We start from the raw sequence: 16799 nt of genomic DNA, 5'->3' as shown, positions 1-16799 counted from the left end.
CCATTACTATAATGCACTGGGTCCATTTAACTGGCTGGCTCGGAGGAGTGCTCATAAGGCAGTAGTGACATCTATGTGAAATGAACGGCATAAACGGCAAACTCCGAGGAGATAGCAGTGAATTTACACCCCTCGCTCTGCAGTGAATATTAATGCACCGGGAGCTGCCGGAGCAGGGTTTGTTAGGGGTCTGGGTTTCTCTCCTCTTTCTCAAGCCCCCATCAGCATTGCCGGCACCTCTGCGGGGCTGGGAGAGCCTCCCCAGCAAGGATCAGATCCAAGGACCTTTCCTCTTCCCCACCAGCCACAAACCAAACCACGGGTCCAGTTTCTCAGTAGCGAGGTGGAGTGGGAACTGAAACCACAGCAGCCACACCGCTTCGCTTCCCGCCAGCCCCTTCACCCCTGTGTAAACACCAGCCAGTCAAGACAAAAGCTGGAGAGTAAAATATTTAGGTTCTCACAAAGGATGTTGCCCTTTTCCTCTATTTCCCCCCTCCCACAAAAAAAGGGGGAAGCAACCTGCCTTTGAAAGCGTCAGACCCTGGCCCGAGCGCTGGCCGCACGGCGAGGTGCGTGACGTGACCCGAAAGCGTCGCCGTCAGGAGGGGCTCTTTGCAAAAGCTGCTGGCTCCTGCTTTTGATTCAGCCTTGCCCTGAAGCTATGGCCAAGGTACAGCTCAGGTACCTGTAGAAAAACCTACACCGACGGGCACACGATGGCCCTTGACTTCTCCAAGGCTGACGGCGGTCGCTAGAGGAGCGGGAAGGGTAGAGGGTGGGGGTTTTACAGGATCCCGGGGTTTGCACAGCACCAGCGGGGCTGGGGCTGGTGGGACGGTCTGGACCAGCTCGCTGTGGAAAAGCACAGCCAGAAGCAACGTGAGGTAAGGGCTGCGCTCCTCTGATTTCAGCCCGTCCTCGGTGGTTGCAGCTCCCCACGCTCTGAGCGTAGACTGAGCAATCGGTACCTCTGGTTTCTCGCTCTGAAAAAGCCACCTGTGGCACCCCGAGGGTTCGTTTACCTGCTCCGTGCCTTGCAACCTCCTTCCTGCGGGAAAATGGGCAGGCAGGCGTCACGAAGCAGCTGGGAAAGGGCTCTAAGACAAGGAGGGTGTTAAGGAAATGCAAACTTGATGAGAGCAGGCTGCCAGGAAGGGAACTGCGACGGTTCCATGGTCCTGCCCGAGCAGTAAAAGGACTCTCCGGGCAATACGGAGTACAAACACCGCCCTCCCCTTGCCAATCTCCTAATCGGAAAAGCAGATAAAAAGGGGCCTGCAGACAAATGCTCAGGCTGCCTCCTACCCACCGTGCCGATCTGAGCACGCAGAGCCCCCCGCTCCAGTCAAAACCCTCTTGGTTATCGCTAAGTCCCTCTCGGCTAGAAAATGGCTCTGTCATCTTCATACTAATCCAGTTCCTCCTTCCTTCCTTGCCACTGCTTATCCCCTGTCTCCCGTCCTCCCCCTCTCCCTTTTCACCCCAAACTGTATCAAATGCATCAAAGCCCGAGTAAATTATGTTCCCTTTGACCTGCTGGCAGCAAGTTCAGCCACAGTACATTAAAAGAGCAGAGGCTGAGGTTTCATGGTCAGCGAAGGCAGAGGAGGAGGAGGAACTGCAGGCCTCGTCGCTGTGTTGCTTTTGCCTTTAGAAGCGACGTTTTCAGCCAAGTTCAGTGGCACTCAAGGCTGAGGTTTGGGGCTCAGCCCGTAGGGGAAAGAGGGGGGGCAGCTGTGAAACTGGGAGGTGATTTCTGAGCCGCCCCTGCAGCCGCCCGCCTGTGCCGGCCGGGTGGTCTGATCCAGCGCTGCGGTTGCCATCGCCTCCCCCTAACCATCTCCGGAGATACGGGGTGGATGGAGGTCGCAGGGGCCCGCGGGAGGTGGCAAGGGCAGGAGGAGCGAAAAAAACAGGCTGGCCAAATCTCTGCAAACCCCTGTGTGGGTGCGCGCTCGCCCGCTGGGGACTGCAGCCCGTGCCGGGCAGATCACGACCCCCCGAAACACTCCCCGCCCTGACTGGTTTCCCCAGGCACGGTCTGCGCTTTGAGTTCGTTACGCGACGTGTGCGATCTGGGCAACTTCACGTGGTTTTGGGTTTGGTTGCAAACGGTGCCCGTATCTTTGGCGGTGACGGCTGCGTAGGCTGTGGTTTGCTGCGGGGAGGAGGCCTGGAGCTGGCGAGGCTCAGCAGTCGTGGAGATGTTTTGGGGGAAGATTGTGGGCTCAAGCTGGATGAGACCACCAGTGCTCCCAGTTGTCTGCCAGTTGTCCCTGACGTCAGGATGCAGAGGGTGCGCAGCGTCAGCGCAAGCCTCGGTGGCTGCAACCTCGGCACCCCGTGTGCGGGGACCCACGTCGAGAAAGGGAATCAAACAGGAGAGAAGTGCCTGCAGCACCTCTGGCTCTTACACACCGGCTCCAAACGGGATGATGGACCTAAACTGGAGGTAGAACACCCCGTTGGCCTTGGAGAAACAGAGGTGTACAGGGACCGGCCATCATCTCCCCGTGCCGAGGCACTTTATGCCCTCGCATCTTGGCTGCGGGGCTGTTTCTGCCGTGGCTCTGGACGTCGTGCAGAGTTTGGAGCACGCTCCTCTGAAATCGCTGCGACGGCCATGCCAATCCCCAAAGAGGCGGCATCGAATCTGGAGCCTGTGAAGCCATTGCCAGCAAAATAAATATTCGGGAATATTTTTAGCCTGCTCTTGTTCAGAGAGAATTTCTTTGTGTCCTTCTGAGGATCTCGCCGGATCTTTCATCGGTTAGTTTTTCTCATTAGCCGGCATAAGCTTTGTTCTTATTTAATAAAGATTAGGATCTGCTGCCTCCAGCCCTCTCTTTTTGCTCCTCCGTCAGGCCCGTGGGGGCTCGGGCTGCAGCAACATGTTTGATGTCGGGCCGCGGAAGCTGAAATGCGGGACCGAAGCTGGCCAGGGTCTTGCGTTCGCTTCCCCAAAAAGCCCCGTCCCGCATCGTCTCGCCCCGTCCCGGCTGCCCTCCGCAGAGGGCTGCCCTGCGGGGGGAGAGGGGAAGGGGATGGGGCAGAGCGACTGGAAACCGCTGCCTGGATCTTCCAGAGGTTTCCAGGCTCAGCTGGCTTGAAGCATTGCAAAGGTCTTGGTCTGAGCCGTCAACAGACAGCGCGGGGGAAAACCAGGGGATGGCTGATACAGGCAAGCGTAGCCCGTGCGTGAGCCTAATAAAATAGGAGATGTGCCATAAATGGGGGCAGGGCTTCTTCCAGCTTTGGAGGTCAGAGAGATGTAACCGATCTCCCACCCCTTTTATGTATCATTGGATTCTCCTAGTTAGCCAAAAAATAAAACCCCTGCTTTTCTTTCTTGAGCTGAGTCATTCCTCAGAAAGGAATGGGTTTAAAACAACAACAGGTATGAACCAGAATGAACTTTATAAACTTCCAGAAGAAGGCAGCGGGGTCTTCTGAGCTTTGAAAACCTGATCTCTGCTGACGGCCCCCGCGGCCGCGCGCTGCTCCGGTAGGAGCATCACCGCACCCAGCCGGGACGGAGGCTGCTGGGTGCCAGCGCGGCCGGCTGCGGAGCGCCGCGGGGGCAGGACCTGGTGCCACATCCCTGGGACAGGGACGGCGAGGGGCCGGGGGGGGCTGAGTTGTGCCCACGACGAAGGCAGGACTGCGTCCCAGCTCAAGCTCCCGTAGGTCACTTCTCATTTATTCTCTCCACCGCCAGCTGCACGGCCCAGCCGGGTCATTGCTCTGCACCTCAGTTTAGCCATCCCTGGAGCAAGAGTGTATTTACTCTTAAGAAATGCTGTGGTTGTTTACTTGTGGTAACATATATAATTCAGTCTCTACAGATCCAGCGCTATTAACGTCCCTATTTGTTAATGCACTTCTTTCTCAGAGATTCCATTTGTGTTTATTTAAAGAAAATATCTTTAAGCACTCGCACTTGGTAAGAAGGCTCCGTTTCTAGCAGGAGAGCCTATTTTGCATATGCGTAACTTTGAAGGGGATGAATAACTTCATGGCCAATAACATTTATAGCTTTGCCTTGTGCAGGGAGATAAGGGCAGAGGAACGCAGGGCTCCGGGGCAGGAGCTGTTTGCCGAGAGGGGCCGGGAAGGAATCCGGTCCCCACCCTGCCGGAGCCTTACCTGCGCCCAGGTGCACGCTGGCCACGGCGCCCAGCCCCGCCAGCCGAGCACCGGCCGCCGCGTAAGGCCGGATACCAAACCTCCTGGCTCACGCCGGCATAGCTGGAAGGGGAGGAGGAAGGGGGAAGAGGGGAGGAACAGCAGGGAAGGCAAATTTTAGAAATACTTTTTGAACAGTCACAGTTGTAAATGAACTCACCCTCACCATGTTTGTGTCACTTGGGTTTGCTGCCTGGGGCTATGCGAGAGCACGAGTTTTCCTGGCACGACTGCGCTTGGAAAATCAGCTTCCAATCCATATATGATAGTATTCATGGAAACCACAATTCTAATTTTCATGCGCTGATTTCCCTGCCAGAAACCGTGCTGCCGTCCAACCCGGGGGTAAAAATGCCACCCTGTGACTTCCCTGCCCAATCACGACCGACCCGTGCACTTCAAAACTCAAATATTTTCCAGGGAATGTTTGCAACCCACAGTTTAAAAAAAGAAAATCTTCCCCAAATTCATGTGGTGGCTCAGCATCATGACTGCATTCAGGGAGGTTTCCTTGAGGTATTTCCCAAGCTAGATATCTACCCCCACGAAGAAAAATCAAACCAACCCTTGAGAACTAAATCTTTCAGATACACAATTTCTTAAATATTCTTCATTCAAAATTTCTCCCTTGTTTTCTCAAGCGCTTTATACCGTGCTACGGAGATGTCCTCACAGGTCACCACTGCACAGGGAGGAACCTGGCCCTTTTAAATCCCTTCTGCCCTGGCCAAAACCAGGGAGAGGTTCTCCTTCCCCTCCCGTGCTGAGCTCAGCCCAGAGACCTGTGCTGGGTGCAATGGAGCAAAGGTTGGGGAGGTGGAGAGAGCGCCCTTAACAAAGATAACATCTATTTCTAATGTCTATAAAAACCAAGCCCAAATTCCCAGTTACTTCGACATGAGCTGTGGAGATGGGGTAATGGAGAATGGAGTTATTTATTAATAGAAGGGCATTTCAATGGAGATCGGAGGAGGTGATATGGACCAAATGGAGGCATTTACAGAAATAATGCTCAGGAGGTTTTGCCCAGCTCGGCCAGGTGTCTCAACACCGCGTCCCGGGGACGGTTGTCTCCCGCTCCCTGAAAAGGGTGGTTTTGGGGAGCTGCATGCTCACAGAGCCCGGCCATCACTCAACCCCTTTCCCCCAGACCCGGCTCTCATTTCCACCTGGAACTGGAGCCAGAAGAACAAGTGCAGAGGGGGGCTGTTTGTCCGGGGGTCCTGTTCTCGCTGGATTTTTTGGGAAGCGGTGTGATGCTGATACACCCCCCAGCTCAGACCCTCCCGCCCGCACCCAGCCCGGGGCAGAAGGGAGCCACAGTCCGCGCCGGCACGCTCCCTGCCTTCGCTCCCTGGCCGTGCTTTTAAACCTCCGAGGCCAGGAAACTCAAAAATTACGTGAGACCCCACTCCGATTCCTACCACTGCCTCCTAGAAAATGCAAAATTCACCTCCCTAAATTCCTCGCCGACTCCTTTTTAACAAACACCTCTGCCCTCGCTTGGCAAGCAAACAGTGCCGAAATTCCCACCTGCCTCTCCCTTGCAGCCCCTTCTGGAGGGGCTCATTAGCCATGCAAATAAAAATGCTCTGAGAGAGCCCGACGGCCGATTCCCCCCCTGCACCAGCAAGAAATGACAATTCACGGGGGTCTTCAGGGAGCCGGGACGGAGAGAGGGAGGAGCGCGGCGCGGCGTGGCTGCGTGTGGCAATCAAGCTTTCCCACCGCCACCAGTCCCCGGGGAGCATCCCCGCTCCGGTTGTGGAGAAGCAGCGGCGTCTCTCCCTCCACCTTCTTAATCCCCTTTCGCTGTGGTCCCGCGCTCGGCTCCCCACCCCGACCCCCCGGGAGCCCTGGGAAAGCAGCGCCCGGGCCCCGCTGCCCCTTCGCCCCTCTGCCTCGCTGCGAAGTGGCGCAGGGAGGGGAGGGAGGAGAAGGGGAAACGTGCGTTTCCTTAATTGATTTTGGTGAAAAAAGCAGGCAGCCGCCGCGCTGTCAAATTAATTAGTTCCAGAGCTATTTGCAGTTATGAGCCACCTAAGATTAGTGGTCATTGCGTTTTGGTGCTAGGGAGCGGCGGGGGGGGGGAGAAGGTTTTATAAGCTTGTTTTGCTCTTGAAGCCTTCCTTAAAAACACAGAAGAAAATAAAGGAGAAAAGCCCCCGGCTGCCAGCGCTGGCCCCAGGGCTGGCTCCTGCGCCTGCTGCAGCACAGGGGATGGGGGCAAGATGGCCATTTTGGCCCATCTAGCATTATCTGAAGAAAGCGGGTGCTTTGCCGCGGCTCTGGCCAGGCTCTCTCCTCCCAGTAAGGGCTGACGGAGTCCTCGGGGTCATCCCGCTGCCGTCCCCGCCGAAGCACGGAGGCAACACCGGCTCCCGCGTCCCCACCGAGGTGTGAAGCCGGGCGGCCAGACGTGCCGGGTATCACCTCCAGAGACGCTTAGCCCCTTTCGTCCCCTCTTGGCCTCCCTCCTCGTAGAGGCAAAGCGGGCTGAAGGCTGGAGGAGAGGCTTTGAAAGCCTCGGGTGCGGCTCACGGGGCTCAGATCCCCGATTAGATGGGAACGCCTGCTGCAACCTGATAACACGGCAGCATCTGACGGGGAGGCTCCGGCAGCGCTCCCCGAGTCGAGCAGCGCCTACTGTTTCAGGAGATATTACCCTGCACACATGCTTACATCTGGATATCGATAAGCGCGCCTGTTTATGCATAAACACAGTACAACATGCAGCCACATACCTCTGCATTCCTCCTCCCCTCCCTCCTTTCCCTTTCCCCCCCTTCCCCCCTTACGCCTTTATCTCCTTTTTATCTACTCTTGCCTGTTAAACGTTATCTCTGCTCCTCCTTCAGAGCCGAGTCCCGGGAAAGGGCAGTTGCGGTGGGTCGCCCAAACGGGGTGCTGAGGGATGGCAAACCTTTCGGGTGAATTTGCAAAGATTTCGAGGGTCTGGGTGGGGGGAAGCAAAGGAAGAGATGGTCTCGTCAGACCAAAGCACTGCCAAATAGACTTCAGCCAGGACAGGAGAACGCAGCACGGTTTGGCCAATATATGCAGCGTGTTCCCGACTCTGCTCAGGCAGGACCGCGGCCGCCGGGCACGCGCCCCGAGCCTCGTCTGCCCAGCCACGCGCACAGGCAGGCTGCCGTAACCCTGCGCACCCAGCCCCGCGGTCGCACACGCTCTCGTGGCATCAGTGCCGCGTTTACCGCAAGTCAGATGGAAAAGAAAAACAGCAGGAGCGCAGTTTTTACAGTGATTAAAAAGGATTTTAAAAATTATAACCTCCTCCTCCCCCGTTGTTCGTTCTGTAAAAGAGGGTCTGCAAAATGAGCAAACCCAACGCAACCCTCAGCACCTACGCTGACCCAAGGGACGGGTGCCGCCCAGCCGCCTCTGAGCCGAAACGCTGGCGAAACCCGCCTTCCCCAGGCTTGGACCCTGGGAGAGGGGAAACCTCGAGGAATGCCGCCTGGGAGGCCCGACCCGCTTTCTCCAGAGAAACGTGGCAGGAGCTCAAGGACTTGGCTTTGCTGAGGGAGGCCGGCGTGCATTTTTGCAAGCGCTGCCGCTGGCCCCCGTGCCGGACCCTGAAAGCGAACGCCGGCACCCAAAGGAGCGCTCGGCGCCGACTCACGCGTGCCGTCGCAGCCGGGGCCTGCGCGCGGGGGGCCGCGGGGCTCTGCGTTCTGAAAAGCAGGCTGGGGCTTACCTGCGGCCAGCCAAAGCACAACCTGCCCCGAGCACTGACCCCTGGGCGCTTGCGCAAGGACGGGGAGCCACAAGGTCTGCAGCAACCACCCGCCGAGCCCATCCCCTCCACGCTTGCTGCGTGCTGGGTGCTTGGTCCGCTGGACTGGGGAGAAAGGCACCCCACGGCATCTTCTGGTGGCCCCCCAGGATTTGTCGCCGGCTCTCCTTGCTCAGACAGCGGTCATAAGCTCTGCTCCCGGCAGGATGGCAGGTTGGCACTAGACGCTGCATCCCCATCTTGGCTTCAGTTAGGGCTCCCAGACCAAAAGCTACGTCCTTGGCACCGGCTGGACCAGTCCTTGAGGCAGGCTGGTTTCCAGCTCTCCATCTTTCTAGGAAAAGGGGAAAAAGCACATAATGCCAAAGGTGCTTACACCTCAGGAAGTTATTTAAGGAACTTTGTCCTGATCAAACCCGGTGACAGCCATGACCCAGCTGTAGAAACCTTATCGCAACTCACCCCAGAAACAGCCCGGCACATTAACCGCTCCTCTGAAAAGCTCTCCTCAGCCCTCTGCTCACAGGGGTCAGCCGGCGCCAGGGCGGGGGACACAAGTTGGGTAAGTGGAAAACCGGGGGAGGGACCTGTGCATTGGTCGAAAGCTTCATCGTTCCCACTCTGGCAGTCTCCACCACAGCTCAGAGGCAGCGCTGCTTCGACGGACTCCGTGTGTGTGACCAGTTGACCCAGGCAGTTCATGCTGCCCACACGCAAGAACACGGGTGAGACCATAAAGCTCCTTTGCAAGCACCGAGCAAAGACACTTGGACCTCAGGTAAATGCAAATGGCTCTGCAGCTACGGGGGGATTGTCCCTTCTCCCAGGGGACGCAACATCATCTTCAAGACCTCCACTTGCTCCCTCCCTGCAGTCAGGGGCAAATGCTACTCCAGCACTACCACCGGTTTCTGGGCTGAAGCAGCGGCAGAGAGTCCGTGTCTGTACATACACGGCAAAACCACAGCGTGCACGGAAAGGACGGCATCCCTGGTCAGTGCGTACGTGCGTTTCCAAGCACGTGTGCGCACGCACGCGCACGCATCGTCTCGGGAGCCAGGGCAGGGCAGAAGGGCTCTTTGGAGAGCGTGGGTTTGAGCAATGGGAGCAAGGGCAACTCGTAAGCCCAAGGCAGCGTGGCTGCACCGCTCACAAGCTTTCTGGAATGGGGCTGTAGACTGAATTTATGAGCTCTTAAGTCATCACATTTACAATTTGTATTCTCCAGTCTTTTAATCTCAGCGATAAACTTGGACTAAACCTTCGCCGAGGCAGTGTGGAGATTTCACTGTTCCTGGAGCCCCGTGTGCGAGGTGCCCATAGGCAGGACCAGAACATGCTTCCTGAGGGCTTCAATGTGCTGTCTCTTCTCCAGTTCCCTGCTCCCGGCAAAGTCGTCAGTAACCAATCAGTCCCCCACCTGCTACCTTGATTGCCCAGAGCCCCTTCTTGGACGTCGGTATAACACCCTGGCAAATACTGGGGGACAAACACTTACAGAGGTCCCCTACAGTCCCTCCTACCTTCTAGGGAAAGGGGCTGCTCCTTTAATCAGGGGGCTTCAGGTCTATATGCACATCACCAGGACCCTCACCTAAGTTTTGTACCACTTGGGACCCCCCCATCCCCTGCAAACCAGCCCCACTGGTGCATTTTTACCCACCTAGAGCTGCTTTACTTCAGAGGTCCACATCAGAAGAACCATCTCCAGAAGGTTTCCTGCTGGAGCGGTGGCTCTCAACAGGAACCGGTCTCCAAAGTGGGCACCTCCTTCGCAAACTGAGACCTAAAATTGAGATGGAATTGGCACTGATAAACCTACTAACGGAGGCAGGCCCTCCCCACTTGGACAAAGCCCACGCTTTCAGGAGAGGGTGGCATCATTTCTGCAGAATGCTTGAGTGGCCTCAAATAACACACTGAACTGTCAGGCACAAACCCAAGCGATGGTGTGAGCCAGCACTGAAATAATGAGAAGCTGATCTACAGCTTTTCCCCTCTGGTTTATTAAATGAATGCTCCACATACCACTTCCCACTGACTGGAGACAGAGAGAAAATCCCAGGACAGTAACTCATCATCCTTTCTTCCCCTGAGAAGATTCAAGGCTGTGGCTATGTATGGATGTTGTGAAGTGATAAAGTTGCTGCGGCTTCACGAGTTACCACGCATCAGCTGAGCCGTGCCGTCCGACCGCGCACGCGCTCCCGGCTCCCTGCAACCGGGTGGTAAAACATGTTTGCTCACGAAGGGGCTGGAGCAGGTACACCGTCGGCGGGCTCCAGATAAGCACAATCTGCTGATAAGCAGTGCCTCATTAAGCCCCAGGACTCAACGGCTCGCAACGCAATCCTTGGCCCAGAAGTTCCTCCTCTTTTCAAGTTGTAGCCCTCAGTCATGGAACTGGCGACGGGAGATCGCTCTGGGAAAGCGGTCAATATTGAATTAACTCCTGCGCATAGCATGGAGAGGAAGGAGGGTCAGGGACCACGCCAAAGAGGAGAATAGTAGAAGGACCGGCCAACCATGTTGCTGAGCACAACCTCAGCGTAGCCATGCCTGGATGAGGGTAGTGCAGATGACACATGGAGATGACCCAGGCAATGAAACCAAAGCTCTCTGAAATCTGCTGGGGTCAGAGTCCATGACCACAAGTTACAGCAACAAGTTACTTGGGTTTTCCAAGACCAGAGCAAGGCCTTGATCAAGGGCATGATCTAACACAAAACCATGTCAGGCCCCCTGTTGACTTCACTAAGTAGGACCATGCCTCCTCTTTGGCTTCATACCTCAAAAAAGGGTGGTTTTGTGAGGTTCCTGCCTCTTGCTACCACCCAGAAGCTGGGTGTCTTCTTGCCTGAACCTTGGTTTAGTCTGAAGCCCCAACCTGAGGCTCGGAAAAGCCAGATACAGACCCAGTTCTCTGGATCCTCCTTCAGCTCTGTCTCCAGCCTCTGAGGGTCCCTCCCAGCCAGCGCTCCCCAGAGCCGCCCCATCTCCCACCCCATAGCCAACCTCTGCGCTGAGCCCGACACACGAGATCAATGCACGGCACACACCGACCCTGCCTCCTGCCCACGGAGGTGGGAATCCATGTCATTTAAGCCTTGTCTGCTCAGCATTCACAGCTGCAAAAACAGCAGGCAAACTCCTGACCTCCCGAAACTAAACACCAGGCACCTACTCCCTCTCTCCTCTGGTCCACCCAGACGCTCTCGGGGTGGCAGCTACACCCATTTAGGACAGGTTCTCCTTATCGAGACGTTGCCCTTATATTTCAAGAGGCGAGGAGACATTCGTTGTGGCAAATTTTCTATTTATTTTTCAGTCTTCTTCTGAAGTCAGGCAGGTCCCCCTGGTCCCCCCCAGCAGGAGGTCAGCCTAATGCACCTATCCCCGGCCGTGCTCCCCAGGAACACGGCTCGAGCGGCGAGCGCAGCGTCCCCTCCGACGGGGCCGCCCCGGGGGGGGCATCCGATGACAGTTTGACTGGCGGAGCGAAGCGCGACTCATGTTTGTTTGGATAGTCAAAGGACTTGGAACAAATGTCTCTGACTCATGTTGGTTTAGATAAAAGGACCCCGGCCTTGTCACAGGATCAACGGGGCTGGTGAGAAACCACTTGTGTAGACCCCTAATAATAATAATAATAATAATAATAACAACAACAACAACAACAACAACGACAATAATAATAATAATAATTTAGGTTGGAAAAGACCTTTAAGATCATCAAGTCCAACCGTTAACCTAACACTGCCAAGCCCACCACTCCACCATGTCCCTAAGCACCACATCTACACGTCTTTTAAATACCTCCAGGGATGGCGACTCCACCACTGCCCTGGGCAGCCTCTTCCAGTGCTTGATGACCCTTTCAGTGAAGAAATTTTTCCTAATATCCAGTCCAATAATAATAATAATAATACTAGAAGAAGGTTTTCACAACTCAGAGATGCTCTGGAGTTGTGCTTCCTGGACCAGGGCGCATTGGGGTGCCAAGAGCAAGGTCGGGGACTGTGGCTGTTGGGGTTGTTTGGGGTCACCTGTGGTCTGGGTGACCAAAAGCTTGGGGAATTTTGCTGCTTGGTGCCTTGTGTTTTGCTTCCCATCCTGACCTGGCTGACAGCCCCTGCCCTTGCAGACCTGCTGCCTGGCTGGGAGGGAAGAGCAGGCTGGATGTGGCAGTGCCTGGGGCGGGGGACCGGAGGGGACAGGGACCGCCGCGTCCGCATCCATCTGGCATACTGAAGCAGCGAATGAAGGAAAAGGAAGGAGGGGGTGGGTAGAAGAGAAAATCCCAAAGATCCTCGGATAATAAGCACCATTAAGGTTAGTCTGTCTCATGATTGTTTCTTATTAAAAAGAGACTGTACTTTATCTGTGCAGGATATGCTGTTTGGATGAGGGAATTAGCAGAGTGACTGCCTCCATATCATCTAATTAGCAAAAATGTTGATAAGCAGATACAATCACATATGATTAGGATCCTTTTAAAAAGCCACTCCATTAATTAAATAGACAGAAAGGCCGCCTCCAGCCCTCGCGTGCCACTGATTAGAATACAAATATTTACACTAATCTCACCTCCATCAGCCATGGGACACTTTTGAGTATTTTTAGTGACATCAGATTACTATTGATTTTCATCCCCAATGTCAGACCATTTTGTTAGTATCTGAAAGTGCTGCCTTCAGTTTCGGATGCTTTAAATCATGTTAAGGGTTTATCTTAATGACGCTGCTGATAACCACTGTTCAGGTCACTCGTACTTTCTCTTCAAAGAACACAGTCTGGGCTGGTTTTTATTGTTTGTACTTGAGATTTAAGATACGAAAAACATTTCTCATTTCAAAGCCTTGGTTTCTAGGGATGGGGCTGCCAGGCTAGTTTGGGTCTAGTTACTTGATGCGTGCGTGTCCCTCTCATTTCCCTTTCTCCCTGCCTCTCCTCCACCCTTCCTTTTTTCCTTGCAAACCCTTTTGGCTCACAGCATTGGCCTCTCGAATGGCTGCTAATCTCTGACGCCTGCTGCAGGCAGCAGACAGACGGGCAGTGAGCGTCCCCCGCTCGGGGATGACAGGAGAAAAACACTCCCTACTTTTCAGATGGGTAGGACGCACAAAATCCAAGACAGATAATCCAGTGCGCCAGCCAGTCTGAGATGGGCTCCCATCATCAAAAGCAAGTATGGGAGGAGACGCTTTCCAAGGAGACAGCACAAGGCAGAGTCACCTCCTTCCTTCCATGCACAGCCTCACTCCCTGCAGTAGATAACTGGTGTGGGACCCTCCAACAGGCTTTGCTGATGTCCCATTTTCCCTTCTGGGTAACAGAGAGTAGGAACAGCAATTACTCTTGAAATTTCTGCCAAGCATCTGCAAATGGACCACGCTGGCAGTGGCTAGGACCTGTTGGCACCTTTTGGTGGCTTGTGGGTGGTAAGCTTGGATCACCCTCAAGTCCAATGGACAACTATAAAAAACCACTAGCCCAAATAAACGAGTCCTCTTGGTAAAGATTTCAAGCAAAGCACCACAGTGTGGGCAAGCCGTGAAGCCTTAGCTCTCCCCTCAGTGTGGAAGACTGCTTCGGCATGCTTTGGGAGCGCAAAGACCCCTCCGAGTTCAAATGGGCAGCAGCAGCAGCTTGCTGCTGTGCCCAGATTAACTTTTGCCATTGCTACAGCACAAACAACACCCAGCAGAAAAATCATTCACGTGGCACAACCCCCATGTAATTAAGAAGACCTCCTCCCTGCAAAAGAAGGCAAAAGCCAAGATCTCCCCAATGAGGTGAGCCCATGGGACCATGAGCTCCTTCATAGCTTTGCAATTCCTTCAGCTCCAGCCTCCAGACCAGCACTGCGCTGCCTTACAGCAAGTTTTACCACCAGAATATGACAAGTACCTCCATACTAGTGACCCATCACTAACCGGTGAGAAAACCAGTAGAACAAAGCCCTTCCCCAACACACGTCGGCTCAATCGCCTTTCCTCTTTCCTCTGTCACATTGCTTTCTACAGGCTGACATGGCTGTCCCTTGGCTTCATGGCCCCACACGTACGATGTACGTTAGGATGGCAGCCAGCTCTCATACACTGCGCATATGGTCTTTGGTCTGGCTGGCTCTTGACTCCTTCCCAAAGTGTGGGATAATGGAAACGAGGGCAGGGATCTGCAACACATGCTGCCATTAGTAGGTGTTTACGACACTGCGTTACAGACAGATGAGTTCTTGTTACTGGCACTTCCTTGGAGACCTCCTTCAGGCAACGATTCCCTGTGAGGATATTGCATTTCCCGCAGGAATGGTAAATCCAGGGAACAGAAACAGATGCAGGATAACCCCAGATCAGATCATCAAAGTTCAGCTCCTCAGGCTGAACGTGTCTGTGTTGAGTTCATGGGGCATCCCTGTTGCACATGCATACACCTCGGGACAGATATCCAAAAAAGCACGTAGAAAAGAGGCTAAGGTTGTTAATGAGCTTCATTCTGAGCATTTATTTTGGTGCCAACATGAGAGCTAAGCTCTTCTGGAAGTGTTAGCTTTGGCTATAAATTCAGAAGAGATCATGATGGGCATCTAACCATGATTTTAGGAAAAGGGCCCGCTCTGAGTTTAAAAATGGCCACACGAGGAGGTTCCAATGATTCATTACCTTCATAATGAAGGACGTGCAACATATTTTGAGTTTAAATTTGACTCATGCCACCTTCCAACTGCTTTGTCCGGGAGCCTGAAGATCCCTGTGCCATTGAATTTCTGTTCCCATGCAGGTTCTTACAGACTATGATGAAGCTGGCATTGAACTTCCTCTTAATACCAAGACACTTCCCTCGAGTACCCCACTCCAGAGCATATTTTCCAAACCCTTAATCACATTTTATAGCTCTTCCCTGAGCCTTCTCCAATTTATCAACGCTCTTCCCAAACCGTGGGTAGCCAAACTGCAAACAGCTTTCCTATAACTGCTGCTATAGGGTAATATGCCCCATAGGGGTAATACGACCTCACGACACCACGCTTCTCTGAACTTCACAGGAAACCACACCGAGTATCTGAGAATCCCACCTTGGGGCAGGTACAGGCAAAAAGTAATCTGACAAAGTCACACGTCACAGCTGTGACATCACAGCTACATCGGGCAACTACAAAGTCACACGTATGATCTAGGTTTAAAAACACAAGGCCAGTGACAACCAGCTCCACCCTACAATGAAGTCAGGTCAACTGAGCAATGATTGGCTGAGCCCCCTCTGAGGTCACAATCTCACGATTTGTGAACAGCAGGCTTAAAAAGAAAGGATCCAGCCAAGCAGCACCGCGTGGCCTCGTGATGCAAAAGGACAGAGCAGATCGAGGGATGAACTGAGCGTCTGCCCACCCCTGAGGAGCGCAGCAGCATTAGGTGTCCAGGAGCGTCTGCATGCTGGTCATCCCTGGGCTTCACGTCCTTGGTGGGAGAGAGGTACCAGGCATCTTCCAAACAGCCCCACCTTTCCTTTGAGATGGTGGATTATTACAAAGTCCTCGGACTGCAAAAAAGTGCCTCACAGGATGATGTTAAGAAATCCTACCACAAACTTGCACTAAAATGGCATCCTGATAAGAATCCCAGCAACAAGGAGGAAGCTGAAAAGAAATTCAAAGCAGTCGCTGAGGCGTACAAGGTTTTGTCCGACCCTCAGAAACGGTCACTCTATGACATGTCTCTTAAGGAGAGCAGATCCCACAGAGGAAGAAGTGCCACGGGGGGACATAACGGCTCCTTTGATTCCCCTTACATATTCCACAACCTTGAGGAGATCTTTAGGGAAGTCTTTGGAGGGATGGATCCCTTTGTACATGTTTTCTGGGACCCCTTTGACGACAACAGAAACGATGGTGAAAACTGGCACAGGAGAAGTGGAAGAGGAAGAAGCTCCAGCCTGTCTCCTGACTTTATGGAGTCATTTATGCCATGGAATTCATTCGGCCCCAGAGAGCCACCCACCTCCTCCTTTGCTGAGGACACAGCTGGGCCACACAGTGTCAGATCAGTGTTAACCACTACTGAAGTGATCGACGGCAAGAGGATCACCACCCGCAAAATCATGGAGAACGGGCAGGAGAGAACAGAAGTGGAAGAAGATGGCCAGCTGAGGTCTGTGACAATAAACGGGAGAGACTACCCGAAATGATAATGTCCCCCAGCACAAGCATTAACTGCAAGCTGTGGGACGTGCTCTCATTGCTCAACAGATGGGATCTGCTACAAGCAGTATTAATAAATGCTGAGTTCATGATGCAACCGATGCAGACTTCTCAATGGTTGGGAACAAATACTTCACAGGTAAAGACACGGAGTTATGCTAAACTAAGGAGTGGGACTCTGCTAACCCGGGGTAAGGTGATAGATAATGCTCCTTCAGTAAATAGGTATAGTAGGTATACGTGAAAGCAACCTTACCGGTTTGCCAAAGAGACCAAGTTGATTAATATAGTAAGAGGAGACAGGCTGGTTGATGAATAGGTAAGAGAGCTCTATGACAAGGTCGTCTTTCCACTCCTTGAAATGCCAACCTTGAAGTCTACTAGCTGGAATAATCACAGAATCGTAGAGGTTGGAAAAGACCTTTAAGATCATCGAGTCCAACCGTAAACCTAACACTACCAAGCCCACCACTACACCATGTCCCTGAGCACCTCATCCCAATGTCCTTTAAATACCTCCAGGGATGGGGACTCAACCCCTTCCCTGGGCAGCCTGTTCCAATGCTTGATAACCCTTTCAGTGAAGAAAAATGTCCTAATATCCAGTCTAAACCTCCCCTGGCGCAACTTGAGGCCATTTCCTCTAAAATAGAG

The 16799-nt window shown here is 53.7% G+C and overlaps 1 protein-coding gene and 1 long non-coding RNA gene across 3 annotated transcripts; one reads left to right on the top strand and one right to left on the bottom strand.

Moving 5' to 3' along the window:
* Positions 1–3900: 3900 nt before the first annotated feature.
* Positions 3901–10161, bottom strand: LOC142415664 (uncharacterized). 2 transcript variants are annotated; one of them, XR_012777495.1, is made up of 4 exons: positions 9974–10161; positions 9609–9731; positions 8408–8532; positions 3901–8279 (listed from the first exon to the last, which is right to left on the bottom strand). It is a non-coding gene; the product is annotated as an uncharacterized LOC142415664 (long non-coding RNA). The 2 variants fall into 2 exon arrangements; XR_012777494.1 differs by lacking the exon at positions 8408–8532 and having other exon boundaries at positions 9974–10159.
* A 5299-nt stretch (positions 10162–15460) lies between these two features.
* Positions 15461–16132, top strand: DNAJB8 (DnaJ heat shock protein family (Hsp40) member B8). Its single transcript, XM_075514346.1, has one exon. It carries the CDS (start codon positions 15461–15463, stop codon positions 16130–16132), a length of 672 nt encoding a protein of 223 aa, XP_075370461.1.
* Positions 16133–16799: the final 667 nt, after the last annotated feature.

Source organism: Mycteria americana, chromosome 11 (genome assembly GCF_035582795.1).
Source record: "Mycteria americana isolate JAX WOST 10 ecotype Jacksonville Zoo and Gardens chromosome 11, USCA_MyAme_1.0, whole genome shotgun sequence".
NCBI lineage: Eukaryota > Metazoa > Chordata > Aves > Ciconiiformes > Ciconiidae > Mycteria > Mycteria americana.
The sequence above is the reverse complement of the archived record's forward strand: the minus strand, read 5'-3'. Positions and strand labels throughout refer to the sequence as shown.